The 14474-nt window shown below is 42.1% G+C and overlaps 1 protein-coding gene across 1 annotated transcript in view; it reads left to right on the top strand.

The window, feature by feature from the left end:
• The window catches only part of MED30 (mediator complex subunit 30), a 43417-nt gene extending 29902 nt beyond the window's left edge, over positions 1 to 13515 (top strand). Inside the window, exons 3-4 of the mRNA XM_078686857.1 lie at positions 1442 to 1552; positions 13200 to 13515. Of these exons, the coding sequence (XP_078542983.1) occupies positions 1442 to 1552; positions 13200 to 13295 (207 nt within the window). The 3' untranslated portion in view covers positions 13296 to 13515. The remainder of the gene's footprint in view (positions 1 to 1441; positions 1553 to 13199) is intronic.
• Positions 13516 to 14474: the final 959 nt, after the last annotated feature.

The following is a 14474-nucleotide window of genomic DNA, read 5'->3' as shown; positions in this document are numbered from 1 at the left end:
GTATATCATATAACTACTACTAGATTCTTATTCTAAATAAAGAATTTCAAGTTTAACGCTAATAAACATAGAGCATTCCTAGAGACATTTCCCGCACAGTACCCAACCAAGGATGACAACTGTTTCAAGCTATTGACGTACAATGTGTCAACTAGCATGTCTGAATAAACTGAGAATTACTGAAATCCAATGTAATGCTACCATGGGAAAATCTCCCCAATGTATTCTGTAGCAAATTGTTTCTTCTTGCTCGTTTCGTATTTGTGCATATCCTGAAAACCATGTACTTGTTTAGAATGTATGAAACTCTTTGTCTAAATCCCTATAGAAGGACGTGTAATTTTCTGTACCCTTGAATCCCGTAATCCCACCTTTAGAAGGCTGATCTGTGCTGGACTTCAGATAGAACTGTACTGAGTTCTTTTTACTTATGACTTCGCTGCTAAAGTTACTGATGGCGTATTTTATGTACATGGCATAATAATTCTGTATATAAAATTTCAAATGACAACTCGTCTGTCATATTTGAATGTTTCAGTGTGGATTATTGACCATGATTAAATTGGCATTCGTGACGGGACGGATCGAATCGGGAAGCACGAATGTTTGTATTGGACTACACCAATCCCGATCCTAGCCGTTGACACGCCTTTTGGGGTATGACCATTTAGGATAAGTTTGTGCGCCAACAGATCCATGAGTGTGATCTCTGTTTTAAGACTTAAGGATTTCTCAAGCTGCCATTTGCATTTGTGATAGTGGTTTTAGCCACAAAACGTAATGCATTACAAATTCAATTTATTAGTACTCGTTATCTGGCTTAAAAGAAACCAAACACTCAGGACCACTATAATGTTTAGTCCCCCCAAACGTCTGAATTCAAATTAAATGCACCATCTACTTGTCCCCCACAGGTTGTTTCAAGTAATTACTTGTAGTTGTCTTACCTACACTCTTTAAATGTAGTCAGTCTAAAATCTTTTAGTTTTTATCATTTTTGTTGCTGATTTACAGTTCAGGCTCTACAATTAACACTTTGTAATTGGTGTTCTCAATCATGTATGCTATGTATGGCTTCCATAGGAGGCATCTGTCCTTTACACCAGATTCTAAACCTTGAAATTCCCGGCTATGACCTAGCAATATTTGATAACAGAATATGTTACTCTTGCATCATCATAAAGGCTTTCCAGGCCAGTCTCAGAGGTTTCTCTGAGAGCCTTAGAGCAGCACTGCTTTCCTACTGTGAGTAAAGCAGAAAGCACAGCTGCCAGAGTGGAAACTGTTTCAAACTGATTGTCACTCAGAACTCTTCTGTGAAAAATATCCATGTACTCAGTTATCCATCTATAATCCAATGTTATTGATTTGTTTGTAATTCAGGAATTAAATTATGGTTCATTCTTCCTTTGAACAACATATATTTTTCGTTGTTTTGTAGCAACTGGTGCCATATGTTGAAGAAGATAGCTCAAAACACGAGGATCGTGGAGCCACCAGCCAGCTTCGTTTTGCAACTGAAGAGCGAAAAGAAATCGTAGAAGTTAATAAGGTATTCTTTGACATTTTTTCTTGGACATGAAGATTTTTTGAGGAGTGTCTGCCTAATTAATTACCCAATAGCCACTTCCAGGTGAACAACAGAATCTTTTCCATTATCTGTAACATAGTCACATTTTCAGACGTCTTCAGGATGCAAAGGAGACCTGCTCATTTTTTTAACAGAGCTGGTACATTGTCCGCATGGCTTTCTATCGTGGTGGTGTAAAGGACAGCATAGACACCTATTGATAGAGTAGAAGCCCTTGTCTCCAACATTGCTGCTCGCATAAGCATTCTTGTATTGCACTGAATGCATGAATGATGGTGTCTGACAACTTGCAATCATTCTAGATGCCATTATACAATGTCCTCCTTTGCATCAAGGTCTGCTGCTCCCTCTGCTATTGCCACTAATAATTAGCATCTGTGGGGTATACTGTTGTCACTAGGCCCCCATAAATATTGTCTTTGTAAAATACAAAGTAATATTGAGGGATACACTTCTCTCTATTTACCATGGAACCCCAGTATTTGCAGAAGCAAACAAATGGAAGGTGGAATACAATAGACCTGCATGTAGACCAGAGCATGACATAGTCTGCTATTGCATTGCTTTCAATAAAACGACCGTTCAAGAGATGACACACATAGCATCTCGCGTACATTCAACCTTGCACAAATATGCAGCATGGTATATAACCTACTTCTCAGCATCTTTGTCACCAAAATGTTCACTGGGAACATGAGAGAACATGCTTAAACTTTCATACTCAGTCAAAACAATAAACAGAATGCCCATTGACTGTTTTAATGCAGTACCCACACATAAATATAAGTCATAGACAAATACTGGTTCAGTACAACTCCAACATGCAACGTAGATTGGAGCATCAAACAGAATAACAGTGCTGCAGGTAAAGCCACAAGAGTAGAGCCGAGTCTCTTCTGTGTTAAAATCATACACTGCGTTTCAATTATAATCTTGCTACCTAACCATCAAAATATGACCACTTAAGGTCGTCCTCCTTTCATAAACCATGCTCAGCATTCATTTGCTGCTGTGGTACATCTGTTGGCCATGGGTGGGATGACGAGACAGGCAGTTGACTGGCTGACAATTGACTGGAGGTCTCCTATCATAAGGAGGAAATACCCACACATGCTCTACTCGCTGCATGTTTCCTGAAATGTGGATATTGGCAGAGACTTTACTGTCAAGGCAGTCTGCTAGCAATCAGCAGACAGAAATATTCCTCCACTTATTTTTTGTCTGTGTATTATTTGGATGTTTGTATGTGTAGGTGAGCTGGCTACCACACCTTTTGTACATTAGTGCCCCACCAATACTTTTGTAAAAACGTATGTCAAAATTGTGGTTCGTTGAAAGTACATTTGCCCTTCCTGCCCCTTGTCACATTGAGATCATCACATCAAATGTTGTGATTTCCCCTGCAAAACTAAAACATCCTTAAAGGTCTCATCTTTAACTTGTGGCGCTCCGTCTATAATCCGTACTTTGAGCTTTGAGACCCCCTTTCAGCCATTGCTATTATACTTTGATCCTCCTTGCTTTCACTGCTTATATGCATGATGCATGTGTTAATTGTGTAATTATTTAATCCCAGTTCCAGACTTCCAAAACATATGCTTGAAATATTGAGTAAAATTGTGATTTAACCCAAATTTATGAGTGTTCTGTTCTACGCAAATATATTTAATTCTCATAAAAATCTGTAAAATTAAGTGTACTAGTTCAGTCTTGGAGCCAAAGATATCTTATTAGATTTCTGATAAACGTGATTATGTTTGTTACTTCACGCACAACATGATGTTAGAAGTGAACAGTAAGAGCTGTGCTTTTTTATTCGAATGTCCCTCTGTATGTTGTGATGTGTATTAAGTGCCAAACTGATTTATTTCTACACCGAAGCGCAATACTTTGTTGCAGTTCTGGAGTAACATAAGGACACTTGAAAGTATATGTGGGTGTCCCAGGTGTTAAACAGCGAATCCACATTTACAGCCGCAATCTTTCTCTTCTTTCTTTCTGTATCAGTATACCAAGAACAACCTTAAAGAAGCTCTGAGACCATTTATTAGATAACCGCTTCACATGTCAAAGGAAGATCTACAAGATACTGTGTAACTAGAACCTGTACCTCACAATAACACGAAATTTGGTGTTATATTATAATGAAGTATTGTTCTGTGTAGTTTAAGAAACTTTGAAGGGAAATGGTACCCGTTTTCATGCCGTTGATAACCTGTATGGCGTGGGCAACATTTCAATACTAGATTTGCAACTTCATTGGTGGAAACATTGCTAAATGTTTCTATTATTCTCTATTTCATAGGTGTGAGTAAATTACTTGTTGCAGGTTCACTTCCATGTTCATCCCCACGTTTTGACGAATAGATACTAGTGTAATGACTGTGATGCACTGGACCCTGCTCACCAGCCCTACGTGCATGTGCTCTGTCCCTTAAAGTGTATGTGTAATAGGGTCATACCTATTGGGATATTTTAACTTGCTTATAGGCCCCTAGTATATGATACCAGGGGTACCCAGGGCCTGTAAATTAAAGTGCCCCTCTTGGACTTCAGCGGTGGGGGCTACACCAAGAGTGTGACAATGTAAAGCATACCACCCAGCCTACCGCTGCAGACCGATAGATCAGTTTTAAACTCCTAAGTTGACTTTACCATCTAAACTAATGACACAGTGCAGACCTTCTTTTTTTGCATATATATATATATATATATATATATATATATATATATATATATATATATATCAAAGCTCAATCTCTCCCCGATCCCGGGAAGAAATAAGGACTGCACACTCGGGATCAATTTTCCAGATAGCAACTTTACTTAGCACAGACGCGTTTCGGAAGCTGCGCTTCCTTCTTCAATGTAGTTACAACGTCCCGCGCGGGACGTTGTAACTACATTGAAGAAGGAAGCGCAGCTTCCGAAACGCGTCTGTGCTAAGTAAAGTTGCTATCTGGAAAATTGATCCCGAGTGTGCAGTCCTTATTTCTTCCCGGGATCGGGGAGAGATTGAGCTTTGATTTGTAAAGCGCGAGGCTCCGACGCGCTTGGACCGCACCCGCCCACTAGCAGTGCCGCGCCTTTGGAGCAGAGAGCGAATATTCAAATTGCCGCTGAGCACCGCCGCCACCCGTGTGAAAAAGTTCGGGGAGACATGCATAGCCTGAGGTTCCAGTAATCGGTTTTGGACGGAAGAAACGTGTGGCGCCCCTGATCAAAGCTGGGTAAGTCGCTACTAATCCGTTACATACCTACACGGACTGAACCTGCAATTGGGCTCCCACCTACACGGGCGGTTGGTTTGGACGAGGGAAAAGAAAATTGTTCCTGTTAAAATAGCAGCTTTGAAGGACATCTCATAAGCGGGGGGTCCACCAAACTTAAAACGAAGTTATGTTTAACATTTCACAACGTCGTGACTTGGCAACGGGGATGTTTAAAAATAAAAATCCTGATGTCACCACTCCAGCGGTAAAGAAACCTGCGGCTGCAGCTGTCTCGAGTCCCTTAGCCATACAATATGGCAAATTAGAGAAATTATATGAACGTGAGCTGCGGAAATGGTGGGAAGGTACATCACTCCAAGGGTACATAGAGGTCAACCGAGTACCAAGAGGATTGCGGATATTCACTATTCCTGCCTATGAGAATCCGGATCCTCTATTACTGGATACATGGGCTGCTCACATTGCCAAATCCTGTGAGGGTATGCTAGAAATTCTGGTCCAATTTGCTTGGAGCGACAGGGACAAGGTGCTCAAGGAAATTGAGATGATGGAAACCGAATTAGCTACCAATGAGGATAAAGAACAACAGGACCAACTAAGGGCTCAGATGAAAAAACGCTTGGAGAAATATGAGGTTAAAATACGTACTAGAAAGCAAGAAAAATTTGATAGGGACGAAAGGGACTACGCCATGGGGCGTGTCCTGACGTTCTCGAAAAAATATGACCAAACACGGAAGGATTTGATCAGTAAGAACAAAGTGGTTGGTGCCGCTGCACCAGTACAGGTTGAAACTTCTGAGTCAGAAGTAACTGGGGATGAACAATCTGATGAGGACGCAAGAGAAAACCCTAAGAAGACCAATGATAACCCTTTTCAACAGGAATTCCAAGTAATCAGAATGAATTGGTTACGCGGGGGGAAGAACAAGCCCCCAGAAGACGTCGGAAACCAAGGAGGGGTGGTCGGACGAGGAAGAGGAAGGGGCAAAATGGCTACAGCAGATGCCCCGGCTCGCAAGACAAGGGGCAGAAGAGGAGCGAAATGGTAGAGTCAGCTGAAATCTCTGATTCCCTTACTATCATCAACTTATCTGCCAGACATCTTACGCCTGAGGAAGAATCTGTCCTAAAATTAGGATTGACTTTTTGCCCGGACAACGGCTTAGAATACACCCAAACCAGGATCGACCTGTTTCAGTTTGTTCGTAGACTTCGTCTACATAAATACTTTAAAACCAAACCTACCTCGGAGGAGGCAAAACTAATCCGATCACGCTTCAAAGACACGGACCTCCTGAAAGTTAATGACTTAACATCTTTGGAACTTTTGGAGGAGTTAAGACACGAGGGGGCAGCCATCTCAATACCAGTCCCAATGGAAACCTTATCGCAAAGACTCAGGGTGGTAGACGTGGAACAAGAGGCTCCGAATAGTGGTTTGAAATTAAAATCCAAATTCGTGCCGCCAACACAAACGGACACGATCGACACATTCTCGGAGTTAGTGATCAAGGATCTGAGGCAACTGCGCATGAAAAACAACAGCAATATAAGGCACAGAAACCTAAGTGTAGAACAACACGCGGCATTACAAACTCTAGCTGCAGATTCCGCCATTATCCTGAAACCCTCGGATAAGGGTGGGAATGTTGTAATACTGGATCGCAAGGATTATGTGGAAGAAGCCATGCGCCAACTGACAGAAAAAACCTGCTACGAACCAACCACCAGACAAAGATATCAATCCAGTGTTAATGAGCTATATGACCTGTTAAAGAAATGGCATGATAAACAAATGTTGGAAACTGATGAATATTTCTTTCTAAAAACATTACATCCAATCATACCCACCTTTTATTACTTGCCCAAAGTACATAAGAGGATGGAGAAGCCACCGGGCCGCCCTATTATTTCATCCATGGGCAGCCTTACGGAAAATCTTTCAAAATTCCTGGATCACTTTCTCTTTGAAATGGTGTTAGATCTGAAATCATATATACGTGACACCACAGATTTTATTGAGAAGATTGAATCCATTGACTGGCATCTGAGCTATTGCATAATAACACTTGACATCACAAGTCTCTATACGAGCATTGAACATGCGCAAGGACTGAAGGCAATTGCCTATTTTTTGGGCAAAAAATCCTTGAAATATGCCCTACATAACGACATGTTGATGGAGCTAATTGCATTTTGTTTAAATAATAACATCTTTTTGTTTCAGGATGCACTATTCAGACAGCTCTCGGGGACAGCCATGGGCTCCTGCTTCGCCCCCAGCTACGCGAATTTATTCGTGGGCTGGTGGGAGGAGCAGGAGGCGTGGTCACTTAAAAATTCAGAATGGTCCCAAAATATCGTCACATGGTATCGTTATATAGACGATTTGTGTATTATATGGAATGGTTCAGTGGAATCAGCACAGCAGTATATAGGGATACTGAATGACAATACTCACAACTTGATCTTCACGGGCCAGGTCAGCACTAGTGCAGCGATATATCTTGATCTGAGAATTGAAGTAACAAATAACCAAGTCAAAACTTCCCTATATAGGAAGCCGACAGCGGGAAACAGTACGCTTCACGCGTCCAGTAACCATCCCCGCAAACTCATTCAGTCAATACCCTATGGTGAGCTCTTGCGGTTGAAACGTAATTGCTCCACAAATGAAGATTTCGAGCTAGCCGCTGCTGAGAGCATTGAGAGATTCCAGGCAAGGGGGTATAACAAAACACTCCTTAATAAAACCCTGGATAGGGTTAGGATACCTCCAAGGAATACGCTGTTTTGTAAAAGAAATAAACCCAAGAGCGACAAAGAGAAATTCAGGATGATCACTCCCTACTCGCAGGATAGTCACAAACTCAGAATAATTCTGAAGAAACATTGGCATATCCTAAGATTAGATAATATCATAGGAGGGGACATACCTGAGAATCCACTCATTACCTTTAAAAGGGCGCGCTCTCTAAGAGATACGTTGGTACATAGCCATCTTTCACCAGTTCCACCAAAATCCGGTCAGCTGAAAGATGCTAAAGGCTTCTTTCCGTGTGGACGGTGCAAAGCATGTGCCAATAGTAAAAGGGTTTATTCGTATACCATCACAAAGCATAAACAAAAGAAGATTAACAAGTTTCTAACATGTAGCACGCCATTCGCGGTTTACTGTTTAAAATGCCCCTGTGGGCTAAAATACATAGGGAGCACTATTAACCCAGTAAAGCTGCGCATTCTGGAACATATGAGGGCCATAGTCAACAGGGACTTCTCATATCCAGTTGCCAGACATTTCTCCATCAAACACAATGGTGATCGGAATCTCCTACAGTATTTTTGCATAGATGCCATACCCGAGAACATCAGGGGGGGTGATAAATTACAAAAGCTACGAAGATTGGAGTCCCGACACATAATTGACAATCAAACAAAATATCCGGATGGATTAAATTGTGGGGAGGAATTGGCGGTGCACCTGGGTAGTTAATCCACATGAATTTGAGTAAATCAGCAAATTGGTCTATGACTCTTAAACACTGTAGTAATGTATAATGAACGATTTATGCTTATGTTTTCTGTGATTTTTTCTTGCTATGAATTGGACATATATCTGATATGTACGTAGATGGAAGGATTTTTATTAAGATAACAGAAAGTTTTTGGTAACACTGTAGAGAATCCCAATGATGAAATATTGAGTACTTGTGAGGGGGATGTATATATATTTTTTGCATAATGGGCACGGAAACTTTAATATTTGGCAACCTAATAAGGTTGCCATAAGCCGATCCACGGCAATATGTTTCGTTTCTAACCCATCATTCAAATTGTGGGAGGACAATGTGCCGATTCACGGCGTAATTTGAGATTGATTATTTTCTCTGTTTTCTTAAATCGCATGGTCTATTATAGACTTGCCATTTAGGTTTTTAATCGTGCTTAATACAACAGTACTCTTTGTAAATATTCACTGGTACTACCAATATGGCGTTCGCACGTTAGTCCTTTCTTTGTGACCCTTAATCTCAATTGTGTACTCATGGGTAATAAAATGGCGCTTGCAAGCGCGGGACGTTGTAACTACATTGAAGAAGGAAGCGCAGCTTCCGAAACGCGTCTGTGCTAAGTAAAGTTGCTATCTGGAAAATTGATCCCGAGTGTGCAGTCCTTATTTCTTCCCGGGATCGGGGAGAGATTGAGCTTTGATTTGTAAAGCGCGAGGCTCCGACGCGCTTGGACCGCACCCGCCCACTAGCAGTGCCGCGCCTTTGGAGCAGAGAGCGAATATATATATATATATATATATATATATATATATATATATATATATATATATATATATATATATATATATATATATGTATATATGTTACCCCTTAGGGAGGCCTATTGAACCCTAAGGCAGGGTGCTCCATATTAACAAGTGGAACATGTTTCTAATTTTCTGACAAATAATAATTGTCATTTATGCTGTAGAAAAGCTAGTATTCCCATTAGGAAGTCCAGGGCTACACGCTGACAACTTGGCTGTGCTAATTTCTGGATGGTTCTACTAAAGTTGGTACTTCAAGTTATCAAATGATTCGTTAAATTAAACCCAACTTGACGCCCAAGTCAAATTTAATGTAACATACGGGTAAATGGTAACTTAAGAAAGTTGCCACTCTGTTGCCCAAGTTTTCCAGTGTCCATTTACAGTTGCTGGCCACGAAACATCCTTCTGCCTGCCTGAGGGGAGTTGTGAATGACTCTCAGGAAGGAATACAAAGATGGGAGAGGTATTGTCTCTGCCTGGCCAATTTGGGTGTGAGCCGAAAAGGCGAGCATTAGAGGGGAAGCCGCCTTTGAAATGCAAATGGTGGACACTGCGCTTTTTTTATGGTAGATAAGTTGGCTTCGGGAACAGAGAAGGTAAAACAGTTGCCAAACCAGTTTTCCCATGGGCGTGTAGCCCTCAGGCAACTACACCTCTGTAGTGGGCTACTCAACTCCTCAGAGGGGTTCTGTCATGTTGGGAGTGGGCAGCTACATGCCACACTATGCAGGAAGTCCTCAGACAGGAGGAGACCTGATAGTCATTGGCTAGTATTCACAGCATCCCAGAGGGCAAGCCATCTGCTTAAAAGAGGCATCCAGAACTCTAATCAAGTCTCCACTGGAGAGAAAACTGTAGAAGGACTGCTCTGCTTTTCCCTGAACCTGGCAAGGGAGGCTGCACCAAAGAATGCACTACACCTGCTGATCCATAGGTTAGCAAAAAGAGGAGCGTGTGTGTGGTGCCTTGCTTGAGAAAAATGTGTCCCTGAACCCCGACAGAAGTGACTCCAAGAGTCAGTTGGCTTACTTTTTGTTACAGCTCCAGAGCCACAGAAGTTGAAAAAACCTTCCTCGGTGAGTTGGTAGCCACAATCACTTGGCCGCCCCCGATTTCTAGAGTGTAGCCTGGGAGGCAAAGTGTTGGCCTAAAACAGGATCCTTCAGCAGAAGCGCCTGTTCCCCATGGGCGAAGAGAGCGCCCCCTCCTTTCCCAGAAATATAGCCTCTCCAGTGCTAAAGTAGCTTACACTAGAGGAAACTAATATCCCCTAAAAATGAAGGGACCAAGAAGGACCACCAGAGAAGTCCCAAAACAGCCAACAGGAAGAAGGTCCATTCCAATGAAACTCAAAATTCTATAGTGGAAGCAACAACAATAACCAATATCAGTGCTTACAACAATTCTATCTGAAGCAACACTATATACTAAATGCAAATAATAGAAATGGTGCACTCCTCCACACTTACTTGAGTGAATGGCTGGTAGATCTCTAACCGGATGGTCTCTTGAAAATAAGCAAAGGCTGATGAGAGAATTCTTGTCATCCAGTGTTAAAAATTAAAGAACAATATCCAGAGAGCATACGTCTGCTCTTTAACTAATTATAGGTCCGGTAGAACTGTCTGAGGCTCCAGGAATTGGGGTCACACCGTATCCGACTCTTGAAAATATGACGTGCTCCAGCGCATATGTAGCTTTCAAAGTTATATTAATAAAACAGGCTCGAAAACCTGAGAACAAGGTTCAGGAAACATGCTAATGCAATAAAACGGTAGCGCGTTTTATATTGACAGCCTCAGTTGAAAAGTAAACAGCACCCTTCTCTGGGCAGACACAAAAATAAGGCGGAAGGAATCTGGGCCGTATCCTGAGCCTAAATTAAAAAGGCGGGGCTTCCCCCGCAGGCGTTATCTGCGTGTGAGGAGTCAATACGTATTCGCGTTGTTTACCAAGAAATGATGCTAGATTAAAAATCCGGGGCAGCTGTGACGGCAAAAGAACAAAAAAAAAAGGTAAGCACCCGATCACAGCAAATAAGGAAAGCAGTCCGACATTAAATAAAAGAGCCTTAATGTGGGGAGGCTTAGCGTGAACAACGCGTTAAAACAAACAGCACCGAGGATGCTTACTTGAACACGGGAATTATTGCCGTAGGGGGTAGCAGCGCGTCCTCGCGCTGCAGGAAGCTAGAAAATAGGAAGTCCAAGTCTTAGAGATAGTAGCTTTGGCAGGTCGCAAAAGTACAACAGGAATCCGAGATGAAACAATCCAACACGGGAGCAGGGCAAAACACCAAAATGAGGAAAGCCAAATCCTGGGGTACTGCAGCTGATGACTTTTAACCTCACGATCACCTGACCAGTCCCACAGCAGTATGGGAGAGTGCCGAACATGAATCCTGACTTCTAACACAAAGTTCTGACTCTCAGAAATCGGCTGGACCAAGGAGAGCCCTCAGAATGCAGTTTGGTTGTTCAAATGGACAATGGCCTCAGTTAAAGGGAACTGCATGTTTCGCTATAGCCAGTATACCAGTGGCAACTGGTTTTTGGCTTGACTTAAACCGAACTTAGAGGGGCATCGACCTCTGTGGCCAAAGTCACCCCACCTAGTTGGTGAACTGAGGGTAGCCTCAGGAAGACCGCTGCCAACCGGGTCCGCATCCACAGCTTTTTTCAACTTAAGCATCATGTATCCCTTGCACCAGGACCACTCCATTGAGGTCTATGGTGTTTTGCCCATAGAGCCTGGAAATAGACTGGAGACTGCTTTGAGTGCCCTGGGCCTTATTGTCCCCTGTGACTTACTCTCTGTCGGGATTGGTTGCCCAAAGCGGGCCTGAGTGACCGAACACAACTTTAAAAATGTAAAAGTAAACGCTAACTGTGGTAGTTACCATTGCTTGTTTGCGATTTGAATGAAAAGCAGTAATTTATTATTTGCTTAATAATTTATATCTCTGGAAACCTCTGGTGGATTGTGTTCATTTTAGTGTCTACAAATTCTTACAAATAGGAGCTATTCTTATAAATTGGTGTTGGATTTACTTTGTCTCGTTTCTATCTTATTCAACTGATTTGGTACTTCTAAATGCTCTACACTTGTTCCTTTGACAAAGCTTGACTGCTGCTACCCACAGCTACTCGGGGTTGAGCTATGGTCTTGCAAATGAACCTGACTGGACCCAAGACATGTTTGTGAGTTTATTACATGGTGAGGTTGAACAACCTCACCATATGATAACCCACGTTCTCACATTTGGGAAAGTCTTTATTTAAAAGGACTTCTCCAAAACCTCTGCTTGTGCAGTAGCTATTATTCACAACAAGACGTCTATTCTTTGAAAGATGCCCAAATCGAGGAGGTCAAATAGAATGGTCTGTAAGTGGACTGTGGGTTACCCTTTTCCTGGCACAAGGACTCCCTAAAATAATTTACACAATTGACAAAATGCTTATGGTTGCTAGTGCATTGGTTAAACACTTTGGTTGATTGGGGGACTACTAATCATAATTTGACTATTTGAGCGAGTACTTCACAGTACCCAGCTAACACTTGATTCTTACAATATTAAGTCATTGTAAATTCTTATTGCCAGAATTTTTATTATTTACCGTAGCATCACTTTGCTTGTTTCCCAGTTGGTCAATGCCTGCAAGATTCAGGTCACTTTCAGTTAATGTTTCTAATGAACTGCCTAGTACATTCTGCATTGAGACAACTGATGACAATACAGTGCTACCTGCTCAGCGAAGTGTCAGTTGCGTAAAAGGACAAAATATTTCTTGGTTTTGTTTAAAAGTGCTGCTTTGGAGTATAACAGCTAAATGCATGGCTCTGATAATACCACACTGGTGACAGATTATCCATCCATAGAAAACAAGGTCATTTCCAACCTGATCCCATTGTAGCTTGGAGGGGGCCAAATGAATGTGTAGGAAGTTGAACTAACAAAGTCTTGATTGTTATAGTAGTTATTTTTGATTACCATTCATGCAGTGCTTTAGTCAACAATTTAACACGTTGTTTTTGTTGTTTTTTTGTTGTAGAAATTAAAACAGAAGAATCAACAGTTAAAGCAAATTATGGATCAATTGAGGAATCTCATCTGGGATGTAAATGCCATGCTTGCCATGAGAAACTGATTTTCAATACTGCAACTATTTTATTCCTGTTCTTTTGGGATTGTTTTGTCCTCAGCAGAATGGATCTACATTGTATTCATTTCTGGACGTGTGGAAGACTGTTTTATTGCCAGAGTTCCAACTGATGTAAATTATTTAGATTTAGGTTCCTGTATGTAGATTATTAAATCTGAAGTTTTTATATTTCCACTACTAAAAAATAAACAGTATACATACCCAACTATTGAGCATTTCTAATTATTTGTTATAGTCCATACATCTCATTATGCATTGTGATCTTAAGAGTTTTAATAATGAAGATTTCCCTAACCTTATTGACCAGCAAATTTATATTTTGTTAAAGGCATGAAGGTCACTTGACAAGCTTCAACAAGACTGACTAAGAAGAACTCGTTTGTGCAGCAGCCTGATACTGCTTTCTAGCACTGTATTGCTAGCGCGTAGCGTCTTTTTAATATTCCCTTTTCTGGCTATTTTATTTTATTTACGTTCCCTTAGTCCCTGTTTTTAACTTGGATTACTGGCCCTTACCTGCACCTTAGAGGAAATTGCACCGCTCTTTTAGCGGGTCTGGGTCTGGGGGTGCATCTTCGTGCTTCGAGCGTGGGCGCCATTTTGGTAGGGGCTCTTGACGCTTTCTGGGCGCCATCTTGGGTGTCCTAGTGGTGGCGGCTCACGTGCGAGGGCCCTATTTAAACATTCTCTAACCGCGCAGCGGTACGCGCAGTAGGTTCGCCTGACTCGCGCCTGACTCGCGCCTGAGTCGAGCCAGAGTCCTGCCCGTCTGCGCCCCGGAGGCTGTCGGGGTGGCGGGTGGGCTCTGGTACCAGGCATGAGTATTCCCGGGTTACCCATGCTGCGATATACTTCTGAGGAGCTTCGCTCTTTATACAATCTAAAGAGTGGCTGTTGCACTGTCTTTCCTGGCCGCTACAGAGGGAAGTCATGCTGCCCTTGCTGCGGCTGGCGCCCCAATCGCGCTTTATTATCATCTCCCAACAATAACATCATCTGTGCTGGATATCCCTGCATGCTGTTAAATACTAGATCTGCGTGCAGACACGCACAAGATATTTTCGAGCTTCTCGATACGGAGAAGCCACTATGTCTCATGCTCACTGAGACGTGGTGGGGAGAATTCTCTAACCCGGACGTCACCATGGCTATTCCGCCTGATTA

Source organism: Lissotriton helveticus, chromosome 4_1 (assembly GCF_964261635.1).
Source record: "Lissotriton helveticus chromosome 4_1, aLisHel1.1, whole genome shotgun sequence".
Classification (NCBI taxonomy): Eukaryota; Metazoa; Chordata; class Amphibia; order Caudata; family Salamandridae; genus Lissotriton; species Lissotriton helveticus.
This window is presented reverse-complemented; position numbering and strand designations above follow the sequence as displayed.